The following is a 26,719-nucleotide window of genomic DNA, read 5'->3' on the forward strand; positions in this document are numbered from 1 at the left end:
TATATTTGCACGATGCTTTGTGTATTTTGCATTCTCTACCACCAGGTTTATAAATGGAAAAAATAAATAATATAATATATTTTAAAAAAAATTTCTGTATTCAAAAAGGCTAAAAGGCCTTTAAAACGTTTAATCTTTAACCACCTTGCGCCCACCATATAGTACAATGACGGGCGCAAGATGGTTCTCTCGTTCTGATAGGACGTCATATGACGTCCTTCCATTCTCACCGTGCATGCGCGGCGCCGAAGATGTCGGCTCGGTCATGTGATCAGCTGTGTCCAATCACAGCTGATCACATGTAAACAAGGAAATGCCGGTTATCGGCATTTCTCTCCTCTCAAGATGTCACGCTGACAGCTCGAGAGGTGAGGCGAGTCGGTAATCGGCTTTCCGCAGAGGGGACATGTACACTGATCATCAGGGCACTGATGATCAGTGTGCCCTGATGATCAGTGTGGTCCCAGAAGTGCCACCTGTCAGTGTCCATCAGTGCCAGCAGTCAGTGCTCAGTGCCACGTGCCAGTGCCACATCAATGCCACATATCAGTGCATACCAGTGCACATCAATGCCACATATCAGTGCCCATCTGAGCTGCCTTTCAATGTCACCCATCAGTGCCAGTCAGTGCCGTCTATCAGTGCCAGTCAGTGTCGCCTAACAGTGCCCGTCAGTGCCGCCTAACAGTACCCGTCAGTGCCGCCTAACAGTGCCCGTCAGTGCCGCCTAACAGTGTCATGTATCAGTGCTGCCTTTCAGTGCCCATCAGTGATGCCTGTCAATGCCCAGCAGTGCAACCTACCAGTGCCTCCTCATCAGTGTCCATCAGTGCAGCCTATCAGTGTTCATCACTGCAGCCTCATTAGCGCACATCAGTGAAGGAGAAAAATCACTTATTTACAAAATTGTATAACAAAAACTAAGAAAAAATGTTTTTTCTTTCAAAATTTTCTGTGGTTTTTGGTTTGTTTAAGAAAAAATAAAAATCCCAGGGGTGGTTAAATACCACCAAAAGAAAGCTCTATCTGTCACAAAAAAATGATAAAAAATTCATATGGGTACAGCGTTGCATGATTGCGTAATTGTCATTCAAAGTGTGACAGCGCTGAAAGCTGGAAATTGGCATGGACAGGAAGGGGGTATAAGTGCCCTGTAGGCTAGTGGCTAATAAATGACACTGACATAATGAAATGCACTCTTTCCCTCTCCCACAGTTTTCCGATGTCTCTATTCAAAGCAATATTGATATTTTGTGATGAAAATTACTCGCTACAGCTCTTAGAGGGATTTTTCACATTGTGTTCCACTGAATCCCTGCCTGCCAGAGAAATGAAAGCTTTAATTGTATTTCCTTCAGCACAGAGCTTAATATAAGCAATTCTTAGCCCAGCTGATGCAAGTTCATCAATTCCTCTAAATCATAATGATGGTTCTTATTTACCTCTTTGAAAGAAAACTGCTGTGTAAAGGCTTGGTAATGACTCCATGCTTGAGCTCCAGAGCCCAAAATGCAGAGTACTTCAGCAGGCGAAGGCTTCAACAGCTGAAATACAAATAAAAAGCAACAGTAGCCATCACTTCTTCTGTTTTCCATATTCAAACCAGCTACAAAGCTTGTAAAGGAAAAAAGCAAGTTAACAGTGCCTAAAAGACATTAGGTGACAATTTACAGATTTGACTATTTTTGGCCAGATGGAGTCACAAACTCCACTTTTGTTGACACACACACACACACACCTCTGGGTGATCAATGTATATTGCAAGGGTTTTAATGAATTTTGCATCAGATTCCTACCTTCTGCTGCCATAAAAGATAACGGTTTGTTTCACCATGTTTTCGTTCTTTATAAAAAGCTAGTGCACTCTAAACGCAGTTGTAAAGGATAACATTTTTCTTTATTAAACAGAGAAGTACAGCCAAAGCTCTTTTGGCTCTACTTCTCCTGTAAATTACAGGAGTACACTTATTTCTGCACTCATGTGACCCGTATTCAGCTGACAGTGGGCTAAAAGTAGGCTGAAGTCACTGAGCCGGACCAGGCTCTGGAGAGATCCCGACTTTAAAGTTGGGATCCACCCAGATTCCTGACTAGTAGCTGGCTCAGCCTCTCAGTGAGCTGCTGAGAGTCTGAGCTAGTCACAACCACTCCTTCCACAGCTTGAGGCTACGTGAGCGATGGAGGAGCAGAGCAGAGAGCCAGTGACTGACCGTCAGTTTGCCACTATAGCAATCCACTTGCTATGGTGGCATATCTGTGGACTCACGCCGGGCTGTGTGAGTCCACAGACACATACAGTGTAGCTCGGCCCAGCTCCCCACTTCCTCCTCGCAGGATTTGATTGACAGCAGAAGGAACCAATGTCTTCCACTGCTGCCTGTGTTCCTCTTCTCTGGACACAGAGACCAGCTCCAGGGCAGATAGGCACAGCGCTGGAAACTAGAGAAGTATTTAGGGAGGATGTGGAGGGAACATACAAATACTTAATGCAGGAAATGCATGAAGGTAAAAAATGTCTTGCCTTTACAACCACTTTAATGTTGTAATGAGAAAAGCTGCTGTGTCTGCATCCCTTTACTATTTAACCCTTGGGGAGTATTTCCCCAAAACTAAAATTCCTCCTGCAGGGGTTGCCTACAATTTGGCTCGTAGACTTCTGGGAAAATCAGTGAGCCAGTCAGGGGCGGACTGACAACTCATGGGGCCCCCGGGTAATAGGGGATCATGGGGCCCCTGTGTCCTTGCCCAAACTCAAAAAAGCCTATGAAAGAAAAAAGGTACAAGGGGCATCTCATAGGGCCCCCTACTGACCCCGGGCCCTTGGGCAGTGCCCGAGTTTCCAAATGGTCAGTCCGCCCCTGGAGCCAATCACACAAGCAGGAAATTACATTTCTGGAGGTATTCTGTATACCTCCAGGTTGCCATATTTTATTGAATTTTACAGAAAATTATAGCGGCTGCAGACTGAAAAGGAAAGGTAATGTTTAATAACATTACATCATATCATCTGGTTTTGCAATTGTATATGTTATAATATATGTTTTTTTATTTGCCATAATTTTGTTGCCATAGAATTGCCAAACACTACTCAAATTTTGGACGATTCCTGTTGGCTTGGCCAATATTCGAGCTGTTGGTGGCTGTGCTGGCACCACCCTGTTCAGCAGAAGTTAAAATGTTCAGTCAGCTTGAAGGAGCGTAATGGAACTTTGTCAGCAGAACAGCACCTGTATTTAATCACATGCAGGCACTGTGTAGGTTATTTGACATTCGGTTGCACTGACTGTCACATTACAATGTGTGGCGGGGGAATTCATCCATTCTTGCGGTTAGTTAGGGGTGAACTAAAGAAATCTACTGTATACGTATATGGCCAACTTTATGTCCATGATGCACCCTCAGACAGATCTAAACACTTCTCCCTTCCTTGGGTAAGAAATATTGTGAGAGCAGTGAATTGCTGTTTAGGACAGAATCTGCCCCTGTGATATTGTAAGACAGTCAACACAGCTTTAGGATTGTGTTCAGTTGAAAATCTATTAACAATTGGGCTTATTCGAAATAAACAGTACATGAACCCACAGTAATGAAAGTGTATATATATGTCCTGCTTGGGAGATTTCCTTTTACTTCCTGTTCGGGAAACAGAAAGCGAGAGGAAATCTCACCAAAGTGAGGGTCATTCTCATCTTAGACAGTTGTAAGCCAGAACATCTGTTACCATTGGAAGATTTACCTTCGCCTCTTGCGTTCATGACAAATCTAAAATTTTGGATTTCCCCTCACCTTCTTTCCAGGTCATACTGGTCACCAGAACAAAGAGGGGTACATTTCCCCAGAGGGATCACAAGCAAAAGGGTCTATCCCAGGGGTGTCCAACCTGCGGCCCAAGACTGCTACGAATGCAGTCCAAAACAAAATCTTACAATTACTTCAAAATGATGATTTTTTTTGGGGGGGGGGGGGGGTTTGTAAAAATGTGTTTACACTTAGCGAAGAAAATGCAGCCAAAGAAAATGTTGAAAGTTTCTCGTTACAGGACTTTTAGAAGTTTAATCTTTCCAAAAAAAAAAAAATATATATATATATATATATATATCCCGCTCTTCACAATCCGCCTTATTCGCTTAGTCAGTTTTCAGCAGCACCTATATTTGTGAGCAACTATTTTCAAAGATGAAGTACACGAAGGGCAAAATTAGAATCAAAATATCTGATGAGCACCTTGAGAATTTTAGTGTATTTTATGTGTGGCCCAAGACAATACCTCTTCTTCCTTTACATACACTTTAACCCCAGTGAATCTTTCCCAAAACAAGTAATGCAACTGAAAAACAACACCTATCAAAATGAACAAGTTGTATTGTACTGCGCTTGAATGGCCTTCAGTTCATAGGCCTTAATGGAAAAACGATTTCCCTGCAAGCACATGGCTTTATCGTTAGGGCCTATGGAGAAACAGGTCCCAGATAAGAGCCCATCTACTGGTGGCATTTTAATTGCCAAGGATGAGGCTAGACAGTTAGGACTCATTTTGTTAAAACTGTAGTTATTCAAATTAATCCATGGGCCGCCTTGAAAAAAAATTAAAGCATTCTATAACAAAAAAAAAACAAAACACAACAACACACACACCTAATAAGCAAAAGAATGTCATGGAAAATAACTATGTTAATTATAATCTTAGCTGAATTATCTTTATCTGGAATAAAGGACAGTCATTCACCCCAATGATGCTACACATTTTGCTTTTATGTCACACCCTCATTCTATTAAATTGTGAACTGGTAGAATCCTGAAGGAAATAAAAGGATTCTGATGAGATAACTGGACATGTACATAGTAGTGCATTCATTATACCAGTATTGTTCATTATTCTTGAAACTGTGACCACAAAGGTCAGTTCATCATTCAGAGGTGTAGGTGCTCTAATATCTGTGTTATGAATAGGACCTACTATACATACAAATTGCTCATACATTATAGCAACTGTCTGGTCTAATAGCCTCTAACGGATTCATAATTCAAGGTCAGAGCTAGATCCTCATGGTGTCATGGTCTAGACAATATTGAAGCAAAATCAAATTCAAGTAATTACATTTTTAAATAATGTACTGTATCTTAATTAGGATCCTTTCAAACAGGAGTTCTGATCAGATCCACCTGAAAAACTGAAAGAAGACTGTTAGTCTATAGGCAGGCGGATGTGAACAGACATACCTTTACATCAGATTGCCTCCTTGTCCGTCTAGGTCTAAAAGGGAAAAGTTTTGCATTATTTCATAGTTTTTTTTCACTGACATAAACCGGGAAGTAATCGGGAGTAAACAGATGCAAGTCCATTTACATCCATCTACCTATAGACCTGGTAAGGCATGATTGTTTAGGAGGCTTGTGCATCACAAAGAAACTGGATTCAGGACTTGTTCAGACTGTCTCACAGGAGCCTTTAGATGTACTTAAAGGGCAGAACAGTTACATAAACTTCTTTACCTTTGTTGCAATTGCAGAAACCGCCGCTGTTCTTTTATCTGTGATTACTTTTCCATCGATTACCTAGATCAATAAAACACATAAAAAAATATTAAGAATTATTTGTAAATTGCTTTAAGCTTGAGGAGATACAGCACGAAAATTACAAGTAAGAGTAAAAAAAATTATATTAACTGCAAATAAAAGATGATTTGAAAAGCCCTTCAGCTGCTTCACCAGGTAGCAGAACAATATGTTCTGCTATCTCTATATTTGTCTTGATACTTGCCATTTTTATTTTATAATTTGGATTCAGTGTTGGGTTATAACATGAATAATTGTTTAAAGAAAAAAAAAAAGAGAATGTATTTTCAGTTAGCACATATTGTATTACTATTGCAGTATTAAAGAAAAATATTTATGTGATTTTGACATATTTTAAAGCATGTTCTTCTATACTTCTGTTGCAGTAGTAATAGAATTGTGTACTATTTATTCTAAATATTGACTTCCCTATGTCGTTCCATTTCACTCAAAAATGTTCTATTTCGTATATTCACAGGAAAATAACTTTTAAGCTCCTTTCTCGATAGCATAGGGACCCCTTCTCCCTGCATAAAATATTCCCTTCTACATCCAATCTCTGCTGGTGTTGTACTAAAGTTGTCGGTACACAGCTCCACATCAGGCAGGATTGTAACCTGATCAGAGGTGGACTGATAACTCATGGGGCCCCCGGGCAATAGGGGATCATGGGGCACCTGTGTCCTCGCCCACACCCAAAAAAAGCCTATAAAAAAGACAATGAAAAAGGTACCAGGGGCATCTCATGGGGCCCCCTACTGACCCCGGGCCCTTGGGCAGTGCCCGAGTGCTCGAATAGTCAGTCCGCCCCTGAACCTGATACAACCCTTTTGGCGTCAAGTCTTTGATGTACTGTATATAACAAATCTATGGCGAGTCCTTGGCCGGAGATTGCTCTCCTCTCCATTCTACTGGGCACATTGGCAGCACAGAAGAGGTGTTTGTTGCGTTTCTTTCTGTCTGCGGCTCGCCAACTGATATCCCTCTCTTGGAAAACGGCCACCCCCTGCCTCTTCCAATGTGGGTTTCTGCGATTAATTATATCATGCGTATGGAAGAAATGTTGGCATTTGCCAATGATACCTATGATAAACACAAGTTTCTGTGGTCAATCTGGCTCCATTTCTCATGCTCTTTGACCCTTCGGGAGTTGTGTGCCCCTGTTGTGTCCCAATAGAGTTGGGCCTCATCTATCTGGACCACTGATCTGCAGTCATCAGTTTGGCCTTCATGCCCACGCTTGGCCACGAAGCGCTAGGTCATGCCACCGGGGTCTCCTGGTGGTATGCCACTGTGATCCTGCCCCTTGTCTTCCCTCCCTCATGGCCCCTCTTTCTTCCAGTCCTTTCCCGTCTCTAGTACTAGCTTCTCTCTTTTCTTTCTAAACTCCACTATCTTTGTACATTGAATCATACAGAGGTGCCTCTCGAGGTTTTCCATGTCTCACCCAGGGGTACTTCCCTGAGAATTATGTTCCTTCCATCTCCATAACAGCTGCTGTTGATCCTTTATTTTATTCACGGAGCATGGTTATTCACAATCACTCTTCTGGATCGTCTCTATGCTCAAGATTTCTGTTTGACCACTTGTACATGTTATCAATGTCTCTTTCATTCTGTGAAAAATAATGCAAAAAAGTGCCGTATGCAGAAAACTTCAGTTTATTAACACCATCCGTGATAACCAACACATACTGCACTCACCAAATATAGTGGCATCAGTGATTTAGAGTCAAATACGCTTTGCGGATATTATATATCTTGCCAATAGGGGTTTCCATTGCACAGAAGAATGCTCCAATAGAAGGATTTCCCACACAATTCAATCAGTGTAAAAAAGAAAAAAAAAAGTGTACCTAAAAGTAAGGACACCCAAATGTTTGGCAAGTCCTTTTAGCAAGGATCAGTAGAGAGATTGCCCGCATACGAAACACCAATTGTTGGGGGTCAGCTTCAAGTGGAGTTTGCAGAGAAGTCAGTCAAGCCACATGTAAAAGATTAAGGGCTTCCTGCTCAGATTTTTTCAAGGCAAAAAGTAAAGCAAAAGTCCAACATCAGACAGATTGCCCACACAGGGGTAAAGAGCACAGTCCAAAAGAAAAGGTTCAACAAACAGCTGTTAAGCCTCCTGGCTAGTAAATAGACCCTGCTGAGCCTGCTTAAGACCTGCAGACAGGTTGGTCTCACAGAATGCTTGTCTCCTTTCACTGCATTAACCTGTGAGGCCAACATGTCTGCAGGTCTTAAGCAGGCTCAGCAGGGTATACTTACTAGCCACTCTAATGCATCGGTTGCGTTGGAAGCTTCCTATTTGGGATCTTACGAATCGTTGCAGAATCTGGTTTATCGTGGCCCGCTGGCTCCTCTGTCATTGACTGGGGCGATGCAAGCAGTATTGCAGTCATTGTCTACGGCACATGCATGTTTAGGGGCTTCCCGGGAGCTGTTTCTCCGCATGTTCCATTATGGTGTAGTTCTAGGTTACCTGAATTCGTCACTATCCCTGATACTCATGTTTGGGCAGCAAATGGTATTAAGTATATTAACCAAATTTGTACTGAGGGGAAATTACGTACATTTGATAGTCTGAAACAGCAATATGGTCTCTCAAATACCTTTCTGTTTAGATACCTGCAGCTCAGACACGGTTATCACACACATTTTCTAGAGACACCCATGGTTCTGTAAGAATCCGATTTGGAGAATTTAATTAGAAGTGATACTCTGATTAAGCCTCTCTCTAATTATATATATATACTTCCCTCTGTTCATAAGGGATTGGAAGTGCTTAAACATAAGTGGCTAGTTGATTCTCCAAACCTGGACGATGGGGATTGGGAGGATGTTTCGGAATGTTCCTTTCAACCGTTGGTCTCAGTTAAGGATAGGCTGATGCAGTTTAAAATTCTGCACCATATTTATCTTACCCCATTGATCTTCACAGAATATATCCTTCAGTTCGGGCAGACTGCTGGAGATGTGGGGCGACCCCAGTAGAATTCATATTTTCTGGCAGTGCCCACATATTCAGTTTTTTTGGGGATCAGTAGTGGCCTGTATTTTTTCAGTTACTACCATTCAAGTACCACTTTCGGTGGACTTATGTCTGCTGGGGCTGGTTGATTCGCTGACACACAGTAGGGCCACCAGAGCCTTAGTGGGAATTGTATTGTTTTATGCTAGGAAAGCCATTGTGTTGCAATGAAAGTCCCCTAATGCCCCTACATCTAACTCATGGAAGAAGATAATTAACTCCATGCGGTCATTGTATAAGGCCACCTATATCTCAAGGGGATGCCCTAATAAGTTTCATAAAATATGGGATATTTGGGTGGATTCTCCAGATTCACTTGGGGAATGGGACACTTAGACTTAACCCAAGTGTATTTCAGTGTTCCTTTCTATAGATCTAACTCTGATCCCTGTCTGTTTGGTTATTCACATTGGTCTGGAGCCCCTGAATTGCCATTCCTGTACAATTCCTAGTTGGGAGTTTGTTCTGGAGTTTTGGTGTTTAAGATTGTCCTGTTATACCTTGAGAATGAGCGTAGAGGTTAAATAACTGTTAATTGTTTTAACTTGTTTAAGTGTGGTACCAAGCCTGGGTATGCCCTATCGCAGGGCTTAAAATTTCAAGTCCTGAGCTACTAGCCAGGCCTTAGAGTTACTCGCCACCAACAAACACACACAAACTGAGACACCTTTACACACACACAGACATGTACATACAAACACACAGAAATATTAACACACATGCACAGAGACATGTACACACACACAGGCTCCCAGTGCCAATGACAGATCCGGCCTGAGCTCCGAGCCTGCTCAGCAAGACGGCCCTGGGGGACACACTCGCCCCCCCCCCCCCATCATTTCCACTTGCCATTGGCAAGCAGGCGAGTGGAAATTTCAAGCCCTGCCCTATAGGCTCTGTGTAAGGGAATTCCTGAGGGACGGCTGGCGAATAGACTTGCGTATGCACACAGAAATGAGTGATTATGCACGGCGAAGATTGGCGACAGATGGACTATTTAAAAAGGTGCCTCTGCCTGTGCTGAATGCTGACTGGTCTTCAGCTGTTCCCAGTTTCCTGCTCGTTCCTGTGCGATTCCCTTGTTGCTGACCCAGCTTGTTCCTGACCTAACTCTTCATTACTCTCCTGCTTGGTACTTGTTCCTGACTTCGGTTCTGCTCCTGACTTTGGCTTGCTTATCATTTGGTACCTCGCTGTCCGCCCGTTGATGAACCCGGCTATGACATTGCTCGTCTCCCATCCCAGCTTCCTGCCTTGCTCTGGTGCACACCTGGCGACCTACCATACCAGCTCTGCATATCGCTACTGTTCCTGAATCGGTGGCTCATCAGTCTTCTAAAAGGACTCCAGCTGCAAGTGCTGCAAACAACACCTGCTGCCACTCTTGTTCCCCTGGTCCCTCTGCGCCCTCTGTTCCACTTCCAGTGGGGTCAGGGCTAGTGACACAAGTGAGGCCGACCTCGTCATTTCAGTCTCCTATCAGGTACGTGACACTGTTTTGTATCTCTACATTTCTTTTAAAATTCAATAAAAATTAAAAAAAAAAAACTGGCAATTACTGATTGTTAAGGAGCAGGGCTGCTGCATCCTTAACAAGCGATGACTCATTCAGCTGTCAGAGGGGTTCCCCTGCTGATGCTGCAAACTAAAACAGAATGATAAAAAGAAAGTTTCATTGTGTATCTGTTTATTCATCTACAGATCAAAATGAATGAACTTCCATCTGCAGATGAAGTCAGTTAATTAAAATATTGCTCTGCTTAACCCCTTAATATATTCTAATCAGCCCTAATTAACTCCTTATTCTCCTTCATTTATTTTCCTGCTGATTTTTTTTGTTTATAATCTATTTTATAAACTATTAATAGTTAAATTTGTTTCTTTTTGTTTTGTTCAGTATTATTTTTAACCACTTGCCCTCCTGAGAATTTCACCCCCCCCCCCCTTCCTGACCAGGCCATTTTTTGTATTGCAGCACTGCGTTACTTTAACTGACAATTGCGCGGTCATGCAACTGTGCACCCAAATGAAATTTACATCTTTTTTCCCCACAAATTGAGCTTTCTTTCAGTGGTATTTGATTGCCTGTGCAGTTTATTTTTTGCGCTATAAAAAAAAAAAGGCCAACAATTGTGAGAAAAAAAAATAATATTTTTGACTTTTTGCTATTAAACATGTTCAGTAAACAATTTTTTTTTTAAATATAATTTCATCATAAATTTAGACCAAATGTATTCTGCTACGTCTTTGCTAAAAAAAAAAATCCCAATAAGTGTAAATTAATTGGTTTACTTGAAAGTTGTAATGGCGGCGATCAGCAACTTATAGTGGGACTGCTGTGGGCATTCTGACACTGGGGGGAACTGACTGTGTCACTGACATCCCCAGTGACACCTATACAGTGATCCGTGCTTAAAAAACAAACAAAAAAAAAAACACTGTACTAATGGCACTGGGCAGGAAGGGGTTAACATAAGGGTCGATCAAAGGGTTCATCATGTAATTATAAACGCGATTTTGCACACCCGTGCCACCCTGTAGCAGTATATCTGGTAAACCTTTAACATATATTTACACGTTTCACATTGAAAAAAAGTGCAAAGTTGAAAAAAATCACTTTCATTTGTAAATAACTTTTCATTGCTTTGTACCAGAATCATAATCTTGTCATTTTAAACAGGACAAATTACAGGATAAAATGCACACTATTTTTAAACGAACACTGCTAAAAAAAAAATGCTTTTTATTTAAGTTTTGTTACATTTAATTGTCAGATTGTGGAAAAAAAATATTGTTGCAGGACAATAAATCACAAAAAGAAAGCCTTGTTTGCTCTTAAAAAAAAAAAAAAAAAAAAAAAAAACACAACACCACACTACACCCACACACTGATCCATGCAATATCAGTGGGGCTATGCCGATATTCCCAACGACCCCCAAGCCCGACAGATATTACTTGAGGTAAGTCTGGGAATCCTGAGAGAATTAGGTCCAATAGAAACAGGTCTTTCACTGTTCCTTCATCACAATGGCGAGTTCCTCCATTCACTGAATTACAGCAAATTCAGTGACATCGATGGGAGGACCTGTACACCTCCACTTCTTGGAATACATACTCTTGCCACATTATTCACATGAATTAAGGGAGATTTCTTATGAGTGCGTTTAGGTATCGGGGTTAGATGAAGCAAAAACGAATCGGGGAGATTCGCCAACTGGATATCTGTTAATTCAAAGATCAACTTTTGCACTTTTTTTCCCCAAAAGGAACATATCAATGGACACTTTGCAGAACACATGGAGGAGAGTCCCATGCTCCTTCAAGCACCTCCAACACAGCAGGGAGGAAGTCGGGAATATTTTATGCAAAAATGTATGGACCCTATACAATCTGGTCAACAATTTGTAATCAGCCTATTGAAATCTGATCTCAATAATGGTTTATGGGCGAAGGCCGAGGCACACTTTCCATTTGCTCAAGAAGGGAAGAACAAAGCCTTTGCCCAGGCTTGAAAGTAGCTCATATGCCTTAGACAGTGCATGTTGAAGAGGCGACACATCTAAAACAGTAGGTCTCTAATGGCTGGCACTGTCCCAAATGAGCGTCCTGTAACTTAAGTGAGGACAAATATTTATTCTGAAGGGCCAGCCAAAACAGTAAGGGGGAGGATTGTCTACCATCGATTGCATATCACAGATAGTTTTCCACTTACCTTTAGCTACAAAATTCTACTAGAGAAATTGATTAGTAGTTAGAAATTGCCAAAAACGGTGGTCCAAGATACAAGGGGGAACTCCATAGAGCCATAGAGACCAGTGTCATTCCAGAGGGACCCAAGGCCATATATGAGATACTCCCCGTTTTTGAAAGCACTTGCAAAGTAGTACTGATCAGTAGATGTGCTTTAACTTCAGGGGTAAGAAAGGAGTACTGCCAAGGCAAGGTTTGTAGGGGCAAGCCCACTGTATCCTATTAGGCCCTACACAAAATTTGAAGGATCTGGGTTTGATCCAGTCAAGAACTCTGCACAAGTGTACAGCTTAATGATACTTTAGAGGGTTCTGGAACCCTATACCACTACAGGTCTTCAGAAGTGCCAGTAAGCAAAAACAAGATCCACTTGGTCCCATAAGACCAGAGAAGGTTAAAAGGATAAGTTCACCTTTGGGAACATGCTACATGTTCCACCTGTTTTTAGGGCGGAAAATGTAACATTCCCATAGCTACAGCCGTACTCAACACCTTCCACCCTGTGACAGATAGTCTGGGGAAATTTCTACCTGTACTATCTGTCAAATTTGAAAACAACATGGCTGTGCAGGGCCACAACCTAGCGGCTGTGGGTGTGTAGTGTTCAATGAACTACCACGGCACTGTGAAGCACCGTGGTAGTTCATTGAAGCTTCCTCTCAGAATATATGTTTGCTCGAGCATCCCGTACGGCAAGCAGATCTGCTGGAGACCTGCATGGTATCAGCAATCTCCTGATCACTGGTGCAATGCTTTCCAGGCTCCTTTGGACAAAAATAATAAATGAACTTTTTTTTACATGCAAAAAAATGTGCATTTATTATTTTTTTCCAAAAGGTGACCTTATCCTTTAAGGAACCCTGCCCTGACCGAGTAAAGGAAGGCCCCGAGGATGTAAACCAGGAGGATGTTCTTCCCTGCAATTTCCTGGGACAAAACTGCTCCCAGGCCAACACCAGAGGCATCTGTTTTCACAAGAAGTTCTCAACATTGGTCCCTTTTACAATACTGGATTCAGCTCCTGAAAAGCTCTCTCTCTGCCTCTTCATTCTATTTCACCATGGTGGACTTCTATCATAGCTGATATCATACAAAAGTTAGATGGTAGCAGGGTGGTGAAAAAAAAAAAGAAAAAAAAAGGGGATTATTTTTTAAACTTAAATCAATTTTTTTTTATTTTTATCAAATGTATTTTAATAAAATGCTTTTGGAGTAAAAAATCTATCGATAGCTTTCTATGTAAGATACATTAATAATTTAGTTTATTCAGCATGATATGGAGCTTAGTTATGTAGCATGAGACTGTATATTCTGCAATATTTACATTTTTGGTAAACTCATTCAATGAATCCAAGCTCTGCAAGCTGAGATAACATGCATTGCATTGATGCATTCACACAATTTCACAGTAACCATGAGAAAAAACATGAAATAAAAGAATTTGGAGTAGTTGTCCAACTATGTGTGATTAACATAAAATCGGTTGTGATATCGCTGTTTTTACTAACCTGACAGCTTATCCTAAAAAGGAAACCTTCATTTGGTTTGCAAATATTAAAGATTCTAACTACCAGCAAGAATGAGTCGGATTCCTTACATTTAAAGAGCACCTGTCATTTTGGATCCATCACGGCAGCGCCTGTTAGCGGGTATCCACTCACCTGCTGCAGCAACGTCCCTCGCCTTGTTGTGTCACTGCCGCATTACTAGCTGTCCCATTAAAGTGAATGGGACTGTCAGTGAGTCAAAAGTGGGTCAGAGGAGGAGCCGCTGCGGGACAGAGATGACAGTTGCTCTTTAAAAATTATTTAGATCGAGCCTTTTCACTAGCAATTTAAATCGTGATTTAAATCAACTTGATTTAAATCAAATCCACCCTGGTTGGTAATCTACAATGCCTAGAAAGGGTCTAACTCAGATGTTGGCAACCTATTGATCACAGGTAGGTGGTGGGTAGATCGCAACACCACTGTGTCAACACTCCATCTGAAATGCTGCTCCTCCAAATGCAGAGCAGCACAGGGAAGCGGCATACTTGACGCTTCTGCCACTGGAAATCCTAAACAAGAATAAACACAACAACATCTAGATATACTGAAGCATATGCTTTGTGGAGCTTAGGGATGTGGTCCATCGTTCTTTTGAATGAGGCCAGGGCCTCAAGTAAGTCAAGGAGGACCACATACCGATAAAACCCAACGGTGTCACAAAAGCTTTCCCTTTGCCCGAAATAGAACATGTATCACCAGCACATCATCCACCCCTATGAAAGATCCATTTATTTGTCACATAAATACATCAGAAACATTTCAGCTCTCCACATTAGCTTCTTCATCAGGCAACAGTGAAAGAACCAATATAGAGCTCTGAAACATTGCCGTTGTATTTTGTGACAAATACATGGATTTTTTTCATTCACTGAACTCCAGTTCCTTCAGTCGTGAAATCTCAGCATCATATGTGCGTGGTACCTAGGGCAATCTGCATGAAAATTCAGTCTGCATAGTAACATAACCAGGGGCGGACTGACAACTCATGGGGCCCCCGGGCAATAGGGGATCATGGGGCCCCTGTGTCCTTGCCCAAACTCAAAAAAGCCTATGAAAAAGGTACCAGGGGCATCTCATGGGGCCCCCTACTGACCCCGGGCCCTCGGGCAGTGCCCGAGTTTCCAAATGGTCAGTCCGCCCCTGAACACAACTATTCATCCACAATGATATCAACCTATCACAGCTGATATTAGCATTACTCATCAACCCACTGTTTTCATCAGGGCCAAGGGCTTTTGAGAGTAGAACTAAGGCAGGGTGCTGTGATATTTTCAGGAAGCTATATAAAAAGCACCCTGCCAGTCCCTCCCACCAGCCATGATCTGCCTCCTTTACACAGAGAGCCACAGAGATCCAGTGATGACATCAGTGGATCTAAAATAAAGGTATGCAATGAAAACAGAAAGATTTTGCTTAAACGTTTTATTAGAATGTTATTACAGGGGAGAAGGGGAGAATAAAAATAGACTAAACCCAGCCAATCGTGTGCAGGATAATTTGAAAAAACAAAGTTTCTTCCTATGATTGAAGTTCAAAATAAACACAGATTCACTTCACCTTATTTTCTAAAGCTACATTTTCGCTAGTGGCAGACTTTGCCACCCCTTTGAAAAGCAATCCACAGTGGACTGCTTTTCAGAGGTTTGACAGGCAATGAGGAGGTGATTTTGCCTCTCCACTGCCTGTTTCAACCCTGTAAAGGCCACCAACCACTGTGCCAATGAATGTGGCCCATTCAAGTAAATGATGCCATGCGGCAAGAGCCCTGCAAAGGCGTACAATGCAATGCAATGGAATGCATTCAGCAGTGGTACTGCCCAACCAACGCGGCCGAGGATATCATTTTAGCATTGTTCATGGCATGTGTACATCCCTGTCTAGTTGCCTTTGCAGCTTATATAGGTACTTCCGTTTTTTAAGTCAGTAGCTACAAATACTGACTTTCAAAAATCAGGTACTAATCAATGCCTGGAGTCCAGTGCTGTCTTCCTGCAGCTGATTCTCCTTACCAATGTGGGTCCATGGTTCACCATCTTGGATAAGGGAGCTGGCTATGGCTTTCTGAGGAACCACTGTGCATGTAGGAGCTTGTGTAGCGCTCCGTGAATGGTACTGGGAGGATTCTGGGTAAGTGGCATCATCCTTCCCTATTTGAGGATCGCAGAAGTGGGAGTGGATACCGATAAAATTCAGTAATCCTCCCCCCCCCCCCCCAAAATAACCCTATTTTTTTATTTGAGTTATTATTTGAGTGAAGTCCCACTTTAAGGGGGGGGTGGTAAAAACACAGTTCAGCCACCTACTTTTTTCACCTCACCAAATGCAAGTGTAATAAGCCCTAAATCAGAGCCAGGTATACCATCATATTTCCCACGTCCTGTTAATCCTAGTATATGGATACATTCTACAAAATAACTGCTTCTTTATGCCAAATTTATTCTTCAGAGTCCTTTATTTATACATTATACATACAGTTAACATTTCTGTAATTCAAATTTTTCTACGATAATGTTGCACATTATTTAACAATGACAATGGCGTGATCTAATGCTAATCTGAAAATCAGAAATAATCTGTCAAGTAAGATAAGCAGTTTCTTTTGTTTATTACTTTTCGGTATGCCAGTGTGGCACCGACTGAAATAATGTATTTAGAACAAAAAAGAAGAGAGAAACAATGCATTAGGAACAGAGTTTAACTAGTTCCTAATCAAGGAACCTTCCAGTAAAGCATATTATAAACCCAAAGTGGCAAAAAAAACTTCAAAAATAATGGATACAGCTCCCCCTACTGGAATTTCTAGATATACAAATGATATAGAAGCTACTGTTATATACAATAAATGAAAGCAAATGCATTATACTTACTGCCTTCAAACTGCCATTTGATGGTTCAAATAACAGAACAGTTGCCTGGTGAGATGGAACATCAGATGCGGTTTTATGCTCATAAAATGTTACTACCTTGGTCGTTAGGGCATCGTCCTCTGTGCTGTAGGCAGGCATGACTCCTAAAAACCTGACACAATAAGAACATGCGTTAGAACAGTCACACATTTGCTGAATGACATTTTTTTTGCTCGGGAACTAAATTTGATTTGGTTGGAGGACACAAAAGTAGAGAAAATCTTCATTCTGGCAGTTCACATATGTAAAAGGATTTTTGCACTCTTTAGACATCACTTTTTCTTTCTAAAAACATAAATTAATAAATACAGGCGGTAATTTTACACATAACGTGATTGAGTCCTTGGTTGCATTCAGCAGCTGCACCCATAGGGGTCGTTCACATGTAAAGTTGGGGGGGGGGGGGTAAAACCATGCGGTTTTAACATCCTCAGTCCCTACTCCCTTTGGCTGCTGAGGCATCAACCAAAAGGTATACACATTCTGCAGCAGGAATTAAACCCCCTGTTGCTTTCGGTGGGTGCGACCGCCTTCCAATCGCGACCCATTGAGGCCACGCAACTGCAAACTTCTCTGGCATCGAAGGGGTTAAAGCTGGTGGTAAGAAAGCAACAAAACGCTGCCTGCTTTAACCGTTTGCTCTACTGCACAAGGTTGCAGGGCACTTGCAGAACGGCCTCATTCACTTGAACGGATCATGCTTGGAAGGTGCTACACCCACCAACCATGACAGGGCATAGAACTCCTACTGCAGCTGTGACATGTGTACACCCCTGGCCACTGCAGCTAGAGTAGGTGCGGTTGAGGTGGCATAAAAACACATCTTAACTATGGGGTTTTACCACCCTCAAAACTGCAAATTTAAATTAACCCTTAACTGCTGCTTTCAGGAGTTTTGGCGAGCTTTCAGAAAGTGCACCAAACCCACAGGATATAATAGAAGTCTATGGCTAAGAGCAGCAAACCAGCAGGAAAGCTGTAGGCATGTTGCACTGCACCCGTGTGGGTAAACCTCTGTGCATCAGTGTGAAAGCAGCCTTATATTATCATGCCCGGTGTATTACTTCACACTGACCTGAAGATCTTTTCTTTCTTGTTGCTGGCACCACTCTTGAGACCGCCAGGCGGGATAAGAGGTGGAGTGCAGTTGGCATCACTCTGCATGGGACAGGGGCCAGTACTACCGAGGAGGCATCGGCTTATGCAGCTCTTGCTCCAACTTTACGAGTAGTCCTTCTGCATTGCACTGGGTCAGGGGTCTCTAAACCTTCTAAACAAAGGGCCAGTTTACTGTCCTTTAGACCTAAGGGGGGGCAAACTGTAGCCACTGGGAGTAGAAAAGGTCGACATCAGTGGGAATTAACGATGCCCCCTCTTTGATGTCAGCAGGAGGAATAGCACCCCGTCATTGGTGTCAGTGGGAGGAATTGTGCCCCACCATTGGTGTTATTGGGCCCCATTGTTGTCATTGTGAGGAATTGTGCCACATCTTTGGTGTCATTGGGAGGAATTCTGCCCCATTCATTGGTGTCAGTGGGGCGAATTATGCCGAATTGGTGGTATCAATGGATTAAAATAGTGCCCCAAGGGCCAGATTAAAGCAAGAAAAGGGCCACATCTGCCCCCCAGGCCACAGTTTGGAGGCCACTGCTCCGGGTCAACAAGCTCAGACCACGATCCGCCAGTCACCTGGCTGCCATCTACTGGTAGATCGCAATCTATGGGTTGCTGACCTCCAGTTTAGGCCAGCCCCTCTCTTTGCCCACTGCCTTCCGGCACACGTCATCCACAAAGTGAAGCACATACATGCACTGTGGGAAGACAGCTGAGATGTCACAAAGGGGTTGATTTAGTAAAACTGGAGATTGTAAAATCTGGTGCAGCTGTACATGGTAGCCAATCAGCTTCTAACTTCTGCTTGTTAAGTTAAGCTTAACCTAAAACCTGCAAGCTGATTGGTTTCTGTGTAGAACTGCACCAGATTTTGTACCCTCCAGTTTTAGTAAATCAACCCCAAAAAGTCACAGCAGGTTTCCCGCACCAAACATGCCGGCACCGGGGACCTGAAGTCTGGAGAAGAACTGGCCTGGGTGAGGATGGAACGGGATCCTGGGACAGGTAAGTGTCCATTTATTAAAAGTCAACAGATACAGTATTTGCAGCTGCTGATTTTTAATTTTTTTTTTCTAGGGTGATGAGGCTCTTTAAAGACATTCAAAAATGAAAATTAAAGCAGAACTTCACTCTTTCAATTAACATGGACTACTTCTAATCCTTATGCTGCTACCATTAGTAAATAGAAAAGTATATCATATTTACTCATTTTAACCTTTGAATGTTTAAACGTTTTTGCATTCCTTCATTTACTTCCTGGTTTCCTTGCCTAGGCAAATGATGTCACACATCCCAGGAGTCTTCAGGAGGGTAGGAAGGGTTCTCAGCTCAGCCAATGCCTGAGCTAAGGACAGATGGACTCCAGGAAGTAACTGCTAAATTAATCATCTGCCCTTACTCAAGATGGCCCTTGCCAGAAATGTCAGGAGGTGTTTTTTTAAATGCTTTTTCAGCAAAATAAGGCATTAAGAAATGGATGGATGGAGGAGTACGTATTGAATATTAAAAATTAATTATATAGCATTTTTTGTTTGTGGTACTCAGATTGGATCATCAATGCAATTCTCAGACTCCTGCAGACTGTTCTTCAGCCCAGATCTGTACTGAAGTACACACCTTCACAGGACTGGAAGAAGCATCACTGGACTACAAGGGGTTTATTTACTAAAGCTGGAGAGTCCAAAATCAGACTCCCTTCTGCATAGAAACCAATCAGCTTCTAACTTCAGCTTGTTCAATGAAGCTTTGGCAATGAAACCTGGAAGCTGATTGGTTTCTATGCAGAAGGGAGTCTGATTTTGGACTCTCCAGCTTTAGTAAATAAACCCCCAAGTGTTGTGACTTCACCTTGTCTGCACTTCATTGTGAACTACAAGTCCCTCCGCCTCTATTTCTGGTGAATGGATAATGGATCTGCACAGTTAAGCCAAATTCAAACTGACACAGGGTTGCATGGAAAAGAACCCCCTGACTAAGCAGGAAGGAAGGGGGGCAACAGAGTGACCATGTTTCATGTTGCACTTTAACTATAGGTGTAACATGATACTTGGCCTGAATTGTTCTAAACCTGAAAATAAGAATGTATTCTAATCGCACCTTAGCAATCAATTTGATGAGGTGGCTGCATTAGTTTTCTTTTTTTGGAGATCTGTCCAGTAACACACTTTCTCTCTGAGGGTGTCTCCACTCTGGATGGAGGGGCAATGGTGACAGAAACATTGTTAAACTGGAGAGGGTATTGTTTGCACTAGAACAGTGGCCTCCAAACTGCAGCCCTTTGCATGCCTTTATCCGGCCCTTGGGGCACCATTTCATTCACTGACACCAATTATGGGGCACAGTTCCTCCCAATGATAGATGGGCCATAGTTCCTGCCAATGACACCAACAATGGGGCACAGTTCCTGCCACCAACGATAAGACACTATTCCTACCAATGACACCAACAACGGGGCTCAATTACACCAATGATGGAGCACAATTCCTCCCAATGACAGTTTGCTGCAACTGATTCTGGGACATTTTCTAGGGATGCAGCGCAATTTCAGTGGACGAAAAAATCTCGGCCATAAACACCCCTTTGGCATTTGACCAACATGAAAATAAGCACCGATACCTCACCGCCCGCTGCCTGGTGGTTTTCAGCCTTACCTGAGAACCCATTTAATGGAGCTGGGCATAGAGATCAGTAAAGGAAAGATGGCCTCCACTCATCTCTATGCCCTTAAAGGACCAGAGCGACGTCATTGCGTCACTTCTGGATCCGAAGCCTTGTAAACAAGGCCAGTTTTTTTTTTCTTTTAAAGCACTAGATCAATGCTTTTGTTGATATAATGCTTTACATTGTAGAGGAGAGATGTGGGGTCTTATTGACCCCACATCTCTCCATAAAGAGGACCTGTCACTGCTTATTTCTATCACAAGAGATGTTTGCACTAGTGGTGAACGCATACGCAGGCCACGCCCACATATGCAAATGGTGTTCAAACCACACATGTGAGGTATCACCGCAAACGTCAGAGCAAGAGCAATAATTCTAGCACTAGACCTGATTTGGATGTAAATACCTTCAAATTAAAGCTGACAGTCTGCAGTTAAAGCACATCTTGTTTGTTTCATTTCAAATCCATTGTGGTGGTGTATAGAGCCAAAAATGTTAGAATTGTGTCGATGTCCCAATATTTATGGACCTGACTGTATATAGCAACACAACTTGACAAAGTAGATAAGTCACAAAGAGTTTACTGTACTAGTGGGAATGTTAATACCGGCACTTCAAATGATTAGAGACATGCTGATGAACAGCTGGATCTGGTATAACCTGACCCATGGGGTATAAAAAAAGGAGAATTATTATTAATATATAGCGCCAACAGTTTGCTCAGCGCTTTACAAAATAAAAGGGAGACAATACAGCAACAATACAAGGTTAGAAGGGCCCTGCTCCTTGGAGCTTACAATCTAAGAGGAAGGGGCTGGTGGTACAAAAAGGCAATAACTGTGGGGGATGGACTGGTAGGAGGAATAGAAGATTCCGTTAGTAGCTGAAGGCAGGATAGGCTTCCCTGAAGAGATAGGTTTTCAGAGATTGCCTAAAAGTGGGCAGAGTAGGCGATAGTCTGATAGATTGGGGTAGAGAGTTCCAGAGGATGGAGGAGGCTCTGGAGAAGCCCTGGAGACGAGCATGGGAGGCGAAGACAAGGGAGCAGGAGGTCGTACGAGGTGCGGAGAGAACGGTTTGGGCGATATTTGGAGACAAGATTGGTGATGTAATTTGGGGCAGAGTTATGAATGGTTTTATATGTTATTATTAATGTTTTGAATTTTATTCGTTGGGCAATGGAAAGCCAGTGGAGAGATTGGCAGAGAGGGATGGCAGATATGGAACAGTTAGTAAGGTGGATGAGTCTGGCAGCAGCATTCATGATAGACTGAAGAGGGGATAGCCTGTGATGAGGTAGCCAATGAGGAGGGAGTTATGCCGGCCATAGATGGGTCAAAAATCGGACGATTTTTCCGCCAATAAAAAAAAAAAAAAATCAGCCGATTTTTGCACTGTTAGTGGGTTAATTGGTCGGCCGTTTTGGGGGTTTTTGGCACATTTTTTTCTATCGGTCATGTTGGAAAATTTGCGGCCAATTTTGACGATCAGCCAATTTTCCCGGCAATGATGAGCAAAAAATCGGCCGATGTTCGCCTTGTCTATGGCCTGCATTACACTAGTGAAGGCGAGAGATAACCAGGGAGTGAATAAGTTGCTTAGTGGTTAAGAACGGGTGCATCTTGGAGATGCTGGAGGTGAAGCCTACAAGATTTGGACAAAGAGATCACCAGGAAAGTTTCGGTATAGGGATGGTTCCGGGTGCCATGTCTTTTCGGCTTTTTGATTGGCCAGTTGAGGGATGACATCATTCCGCACATGTGCACAGGTGTCCATCATTCTAGCACAGATCAATGTGCATTGAATAGAAAGCTGCGAGCAGACAGAAGTATTATATATATATAGTGCAGCGCTGTGATGTGATTATTAAAATTAAAAATTTAAAAATTGATATAAAAATAGTTCATAAAGTCTTTGTCACAGTAATAACATCAAATATGTGCAGGCCTTCTCCTCATTAGGTGACTGGAATCAGATAGTAAAAATGCGCACTCACCGACCGCACATTTTAAATGCGCCTGTGTGTAATATTATCCAGAAGACCAGCCAGGCATGCAGCTCCAGAAACCACATGGATCCCCCTCTTAAGCGCTGACATCAACCTTGGGTGTAGCAATACCTCCAGATCCAGAGACCCTCTCGCCCCAAATGATAGGTAGACAGGGATCCCCCTTCTGGTTCCAGGTACCCCAAAAATGGAAGGTGTAGATCTGCAACCCTCCAACAGGAGAGTCAAGGAAAAAAAGGGGAACGCCAATAGTGTGGTAGGTTCAAAACTTTATTGGAGCAACACTCATAAAGCCAGGGTCACATGTACATACATACACTATTAGCCATTAAGCAGACAGGTAAGTATGAGAACAAAAAACTTGTACTAACCCGGCAGTAGTAAAGATCAGAGACCACTGGACCTCCTCGTGGTCTCAGTGGTCAGGAAGTCACACTTGCTAATGGCTCCTCCTGAGGCCTTTCGTGCTAAATGCACTTCATCAGAGGATGGACGCCACTAGCAGTGTGACAGCAAGACTTCCTTTTAAACGCGGTTCGCGCATGTGCGAAAATCCCGCTCTATCGTCCGGAGTCCGAAAAGCGATACTGCGCATGCGCGGATAGCCGCCATTTTGCCGTGGATCGCGGCCGTGCAGTATCAAACTGCGCATGCGCCGCCCGATCGCCGCCATATTGCCATGGATCATAACACAGCAAGCTATGCAGATTAACAGCTGCTGCCAGAGAAATAGAGAGATAAGCACATATTCAAATGTTAGTTCCCCATAGATGGTGATAGAGGGATGGATAATCCTATTACAGAGATATACATATACCACCCCTCCACAAACAAAGAGACCCAACATTGAGTCACTTGTTCGAATACAAAATAAGTGAGAATGCACCAATAAGGTGCTATAAAAGCCAGAACCCCTCTTTATAATGATTATTATATCCATGGCATAGGGGCTATAATCGGTTACCCATAGATGAAAATATAAAAATAAATACCAAACCATGAGAAATATACATTAAAAATCCCAAAATTGCATATAGACATCTTAAAAAGGTGCACCTCTACTGAATTGGGGCATAATCTATTAGCGTAATAGAAAAACCCAAATTATGGGTCATAATATCCTGGTACCCTGTGATTGTATACTAAGGGCTGATGTAAAAAAGGGTGTTAATTACACAGACCTAATGGTCCTATACGAAAAATATATCCCATTTCTCCATTTATAGCTCTCTACGTTATCCTTGACTAGAGAGGCCCATCTAGGTGCTGCGTACAAAGGTACATTGGTAGGACCATAAACAATAAACCTTAAAATTATCTAAAAAATCTAAAAATCTAAAAATCTTGCACAAATAAAATCTGCACTACACTATATCCTGAAATAATGGGAGAAATATCCATGTCCTAGCTATTGGCAATAAAGCAGTTGATATCCACCTCCACATTGTGTCCATGAGGGTAAAGAGTGCGTAATTCATAGACCCAACGGGTCTCAGCCTGCGAGACTGTCCTGGTCTTATGAAGTCCCCTCCAATGCGGTGACACCATCTCTATACCCACAAACTTTAAAGAGGTGGGGTCACTATTATGAAACAGTCTAAAGTGGTTGGATAGCGAGTGGTCCTTATAGCCTTTTTTGATGTTGGCTACGTGCTCCCGCAGACGATCCCTCAGGCGCCTGGTTGTCCGCCCCACATACTGCTTGTTACAGGGACAACTGAGGAGGTAGACTACAAATTTACTATTACACGTTATACATTGCTTAATGCCATAAGACTTCCCGGTTGATGTTGAGACAAACTCGTCAATTTTCCTTTTACGAGTATTTCCGCACCTGCATATAATACATTTGTTACATGGGTAAAATCCCTTTAAATCCCCGAAGAAAGAAGTTTTCGCAGGGGGATTCACAACATTTGGTGCAATACGATTTCTCATAGCCGGGGCCCTCCTAAACATAATCTCAGGCTTGTTGGGTAATATTTGTGAAAGGACAGGGTCCATCTTCAAAATATCCCAGTTCTTCTTTATAAGTTTTCCTACCTGTTTATATTGCACTGAAAACTTTGTTACAAAGGGACATATTTTCTCATTTTTTCTTTGTGGTTTGTGTGAAAGCATCTCTTTCCTGTCCAGGCCCGCAACCTTCGCCAAAGACTCATCAAGCTCGAGTTCCTTATATCCTTTCTCAAGGAATCTATTTTTAAGGATATTCGCTTGAGACCAATACGTCCCCAGATCCGTGCAATTTCGTCTTATCCGAGTGAATTGGCCCTTCGGTATGTTACTAAGCCAATTCGGATGGTGACAGCTACTCACAGGGATATAGCTGTTACGGTCGGATACCTTAAAGAAAGACTCAGTCACTATCCTCCCATTATCTTTCTTAAGTGTAAGGTCCAAAAAATCAATCTGGTGTCGACTATAGGTATAGGTCAAATGAATATTTAGGGTGTTATTATTCAATGTCGTGAAAAAATTGTTAAGAGCACTTTCCTCTCCATTCCAGAGGAGGATGTCATCAATATATCGCTTATACAAAACCAGTTCTGGCCAATCTCTGGCATAGATGACATCCTCCTCCCATCTGGACATGAAGAGGTTGGCGAGGCTGGGGGCAAACATTGCCCCCATTGCAACACCCTTGATCTGCAGGTAGTAAGACTGATTATACCAAAAATAATTATGGTACATGGCAAAATGTAACAGGTCCAGGATAAAGTGCCTCTGTATTCTCGACAAGTGACTACAATTTGTTAGATAGAAATCAGTAGCCTCCATGCCATCTGTATGATTGATGCTGGTATATAAGGAACTGACATCCGCTGTAACTAGAAACATATCAGGTGATATGTCTATTGTGTCAACTTCATTCAGGACTTGCTTGGTGTCTCTAAGAAATGAAGGCGTCTCGGCAACCAATGGTTGCAGATGGAAATCGATATATTCCCCAATCCTGGATAGTAATGACCCTATCCCACTAATTATGGGTCGGCCTGGAGGGTGTACCGGGTCTTTGTGTACCTTCGGAAGGATGTACAATATAGGAAGTTTTGGGGCCACCGGGCATAGAAAAGCCTTCTCCTTCTTATTTATAATTCCATTAACAAAACCTTTCCTGATGATGGCTAAGAGCGACTTTTTATAACCTGTAAGGGGATCACTAGGTAGAGGTCTATAGGTGGAATCATCCTCCAGCAATTTACTGACTTCCCCCATATATTCGGCCTTATTCCAGACCACCACTCCACCACCCTTATCAGCTGGCCTGATCACAAGATCTCTCTTCTCCAAGAGAGTCTTAATGGCCAACCTGTCACTAGGGTTATCGTATACCCGTTTTACAGGCATGTTTTCTAAATCCCTTAGAACTTTCTCCTTGAAGACATTTAAGTAGGACTGTGATTGTGGAGGGGGGTTGAAGGTGGATGCATTTTTTAAATTGGAGTGAACCATGCCCGAGGGAGACTGATTCCCAAAACTAGGTCTGTTAAAAAAATATTTTTTGAGGGACAATTGTCTAATAAATTTGTGCACATCCACATAGGTATTAAATTTATTCATCCGTGTAGCAGGGGTATATTTTAACCCTTTATCAAGAAGGTCAAGCTCTTCATTAGTCAACTCAACACCACTCAGGTTAAAGATACCCTGACCTTTCAAACCCGTCTCTTTTTTGGAGTGTCCTCTCGTTCTCCTTCCTCCTCTCTTTCCCCTTCTATGTCTCTCCTTTTTCGTGGTTGACCTGTCCCTAAAAAAGACTGCTTAGCTTGATTATGTTGTTGGGAGTTTTGATGTACTGGAGGTTTGGTACTACCCTGGTTAGTGGAATTGTTACCCGGTCTGTTATGTTCCTGACGCTTAGGATAATAAGGACGATTCTGATTGTAATTATAGTGATCATTTCGATGATAGTTCTGGTTATTGTTAGACCCATACTCCCGAGGGGGGTAAGAACGAGCTCCCCTATTAGGGTAATACTCCCTAGGGCTCTGTGGTGGGTAATACTCGGTATGATAGTATTGTGGATTCCCCATGGGCCTCTGAGGGGTCCTTGGAGGAAGCGGGTGTTGGTAATAATTATCCCTTGGGGCATTACCATTCCTATAAGTCCCATCCCTGGTTAGATGTATAGGGATGT

The 26,719-nt window shown here is 42.5% G+C and overlaps 1 protein-coding gene across 2 annotated transcripts in view; it reads right to left on the reverse strand.

The window, feature by feature from the left end:
- Positions 1 to 26,719, reverse strand: part of CRYM (crystallin mu) — a 96,505-nt gene that overhangs the window by 62,002 nt on the left and 7,784 nt on the right. The window contains exons 1-4 of one of the 2 annotated variants that reach the window (XM_089674790.1): positions 22,567 to 22,785; positions 16,758 to 16,908; positions 5,494 to 5,556; positions 1,443 to 1,544 (exon numbers count right to left, since the gene is read on the reverse strand). In XM_089674790.1, coding sequence (XP_089530916.1) covers positions 1,443 to 1,544; positions 5,494 to 5,556; positions 16,758 to 16,908; positions 22,567 to 22,643 — 393 coding nt within the window. In that variant the 5' untranslated portion in view covers positions 22,644 to 22,785. Of the gene's footprint in view, positions 1 to 1,442; positions 1,545 to 5,493; positions 5,557 to 16,757; positions 16,909 to 22,566; positions 22,786 to 26,719 lie in introns of those variants that run through there. The other variant, XM_089674789.1, reaches the window with a different exon arrangement.

Source organism: Staurois parvus, unplaced genomic scaffold, assembly GCF_062004578.1.
Source record: "Staurois parvus isolate SC_StPar_1 unplaced genomic scaffold, SC_StPar_1.0 ptg000152l, whole genome shotgun sequence".
In the NCBI taxonomy this organism is placed as follows: domain Eukaryota; kingdom Metazoa; phylum Chordata; class Amphibia; order Anura; family Ranidae; genus Staurois; species Staurois parvus.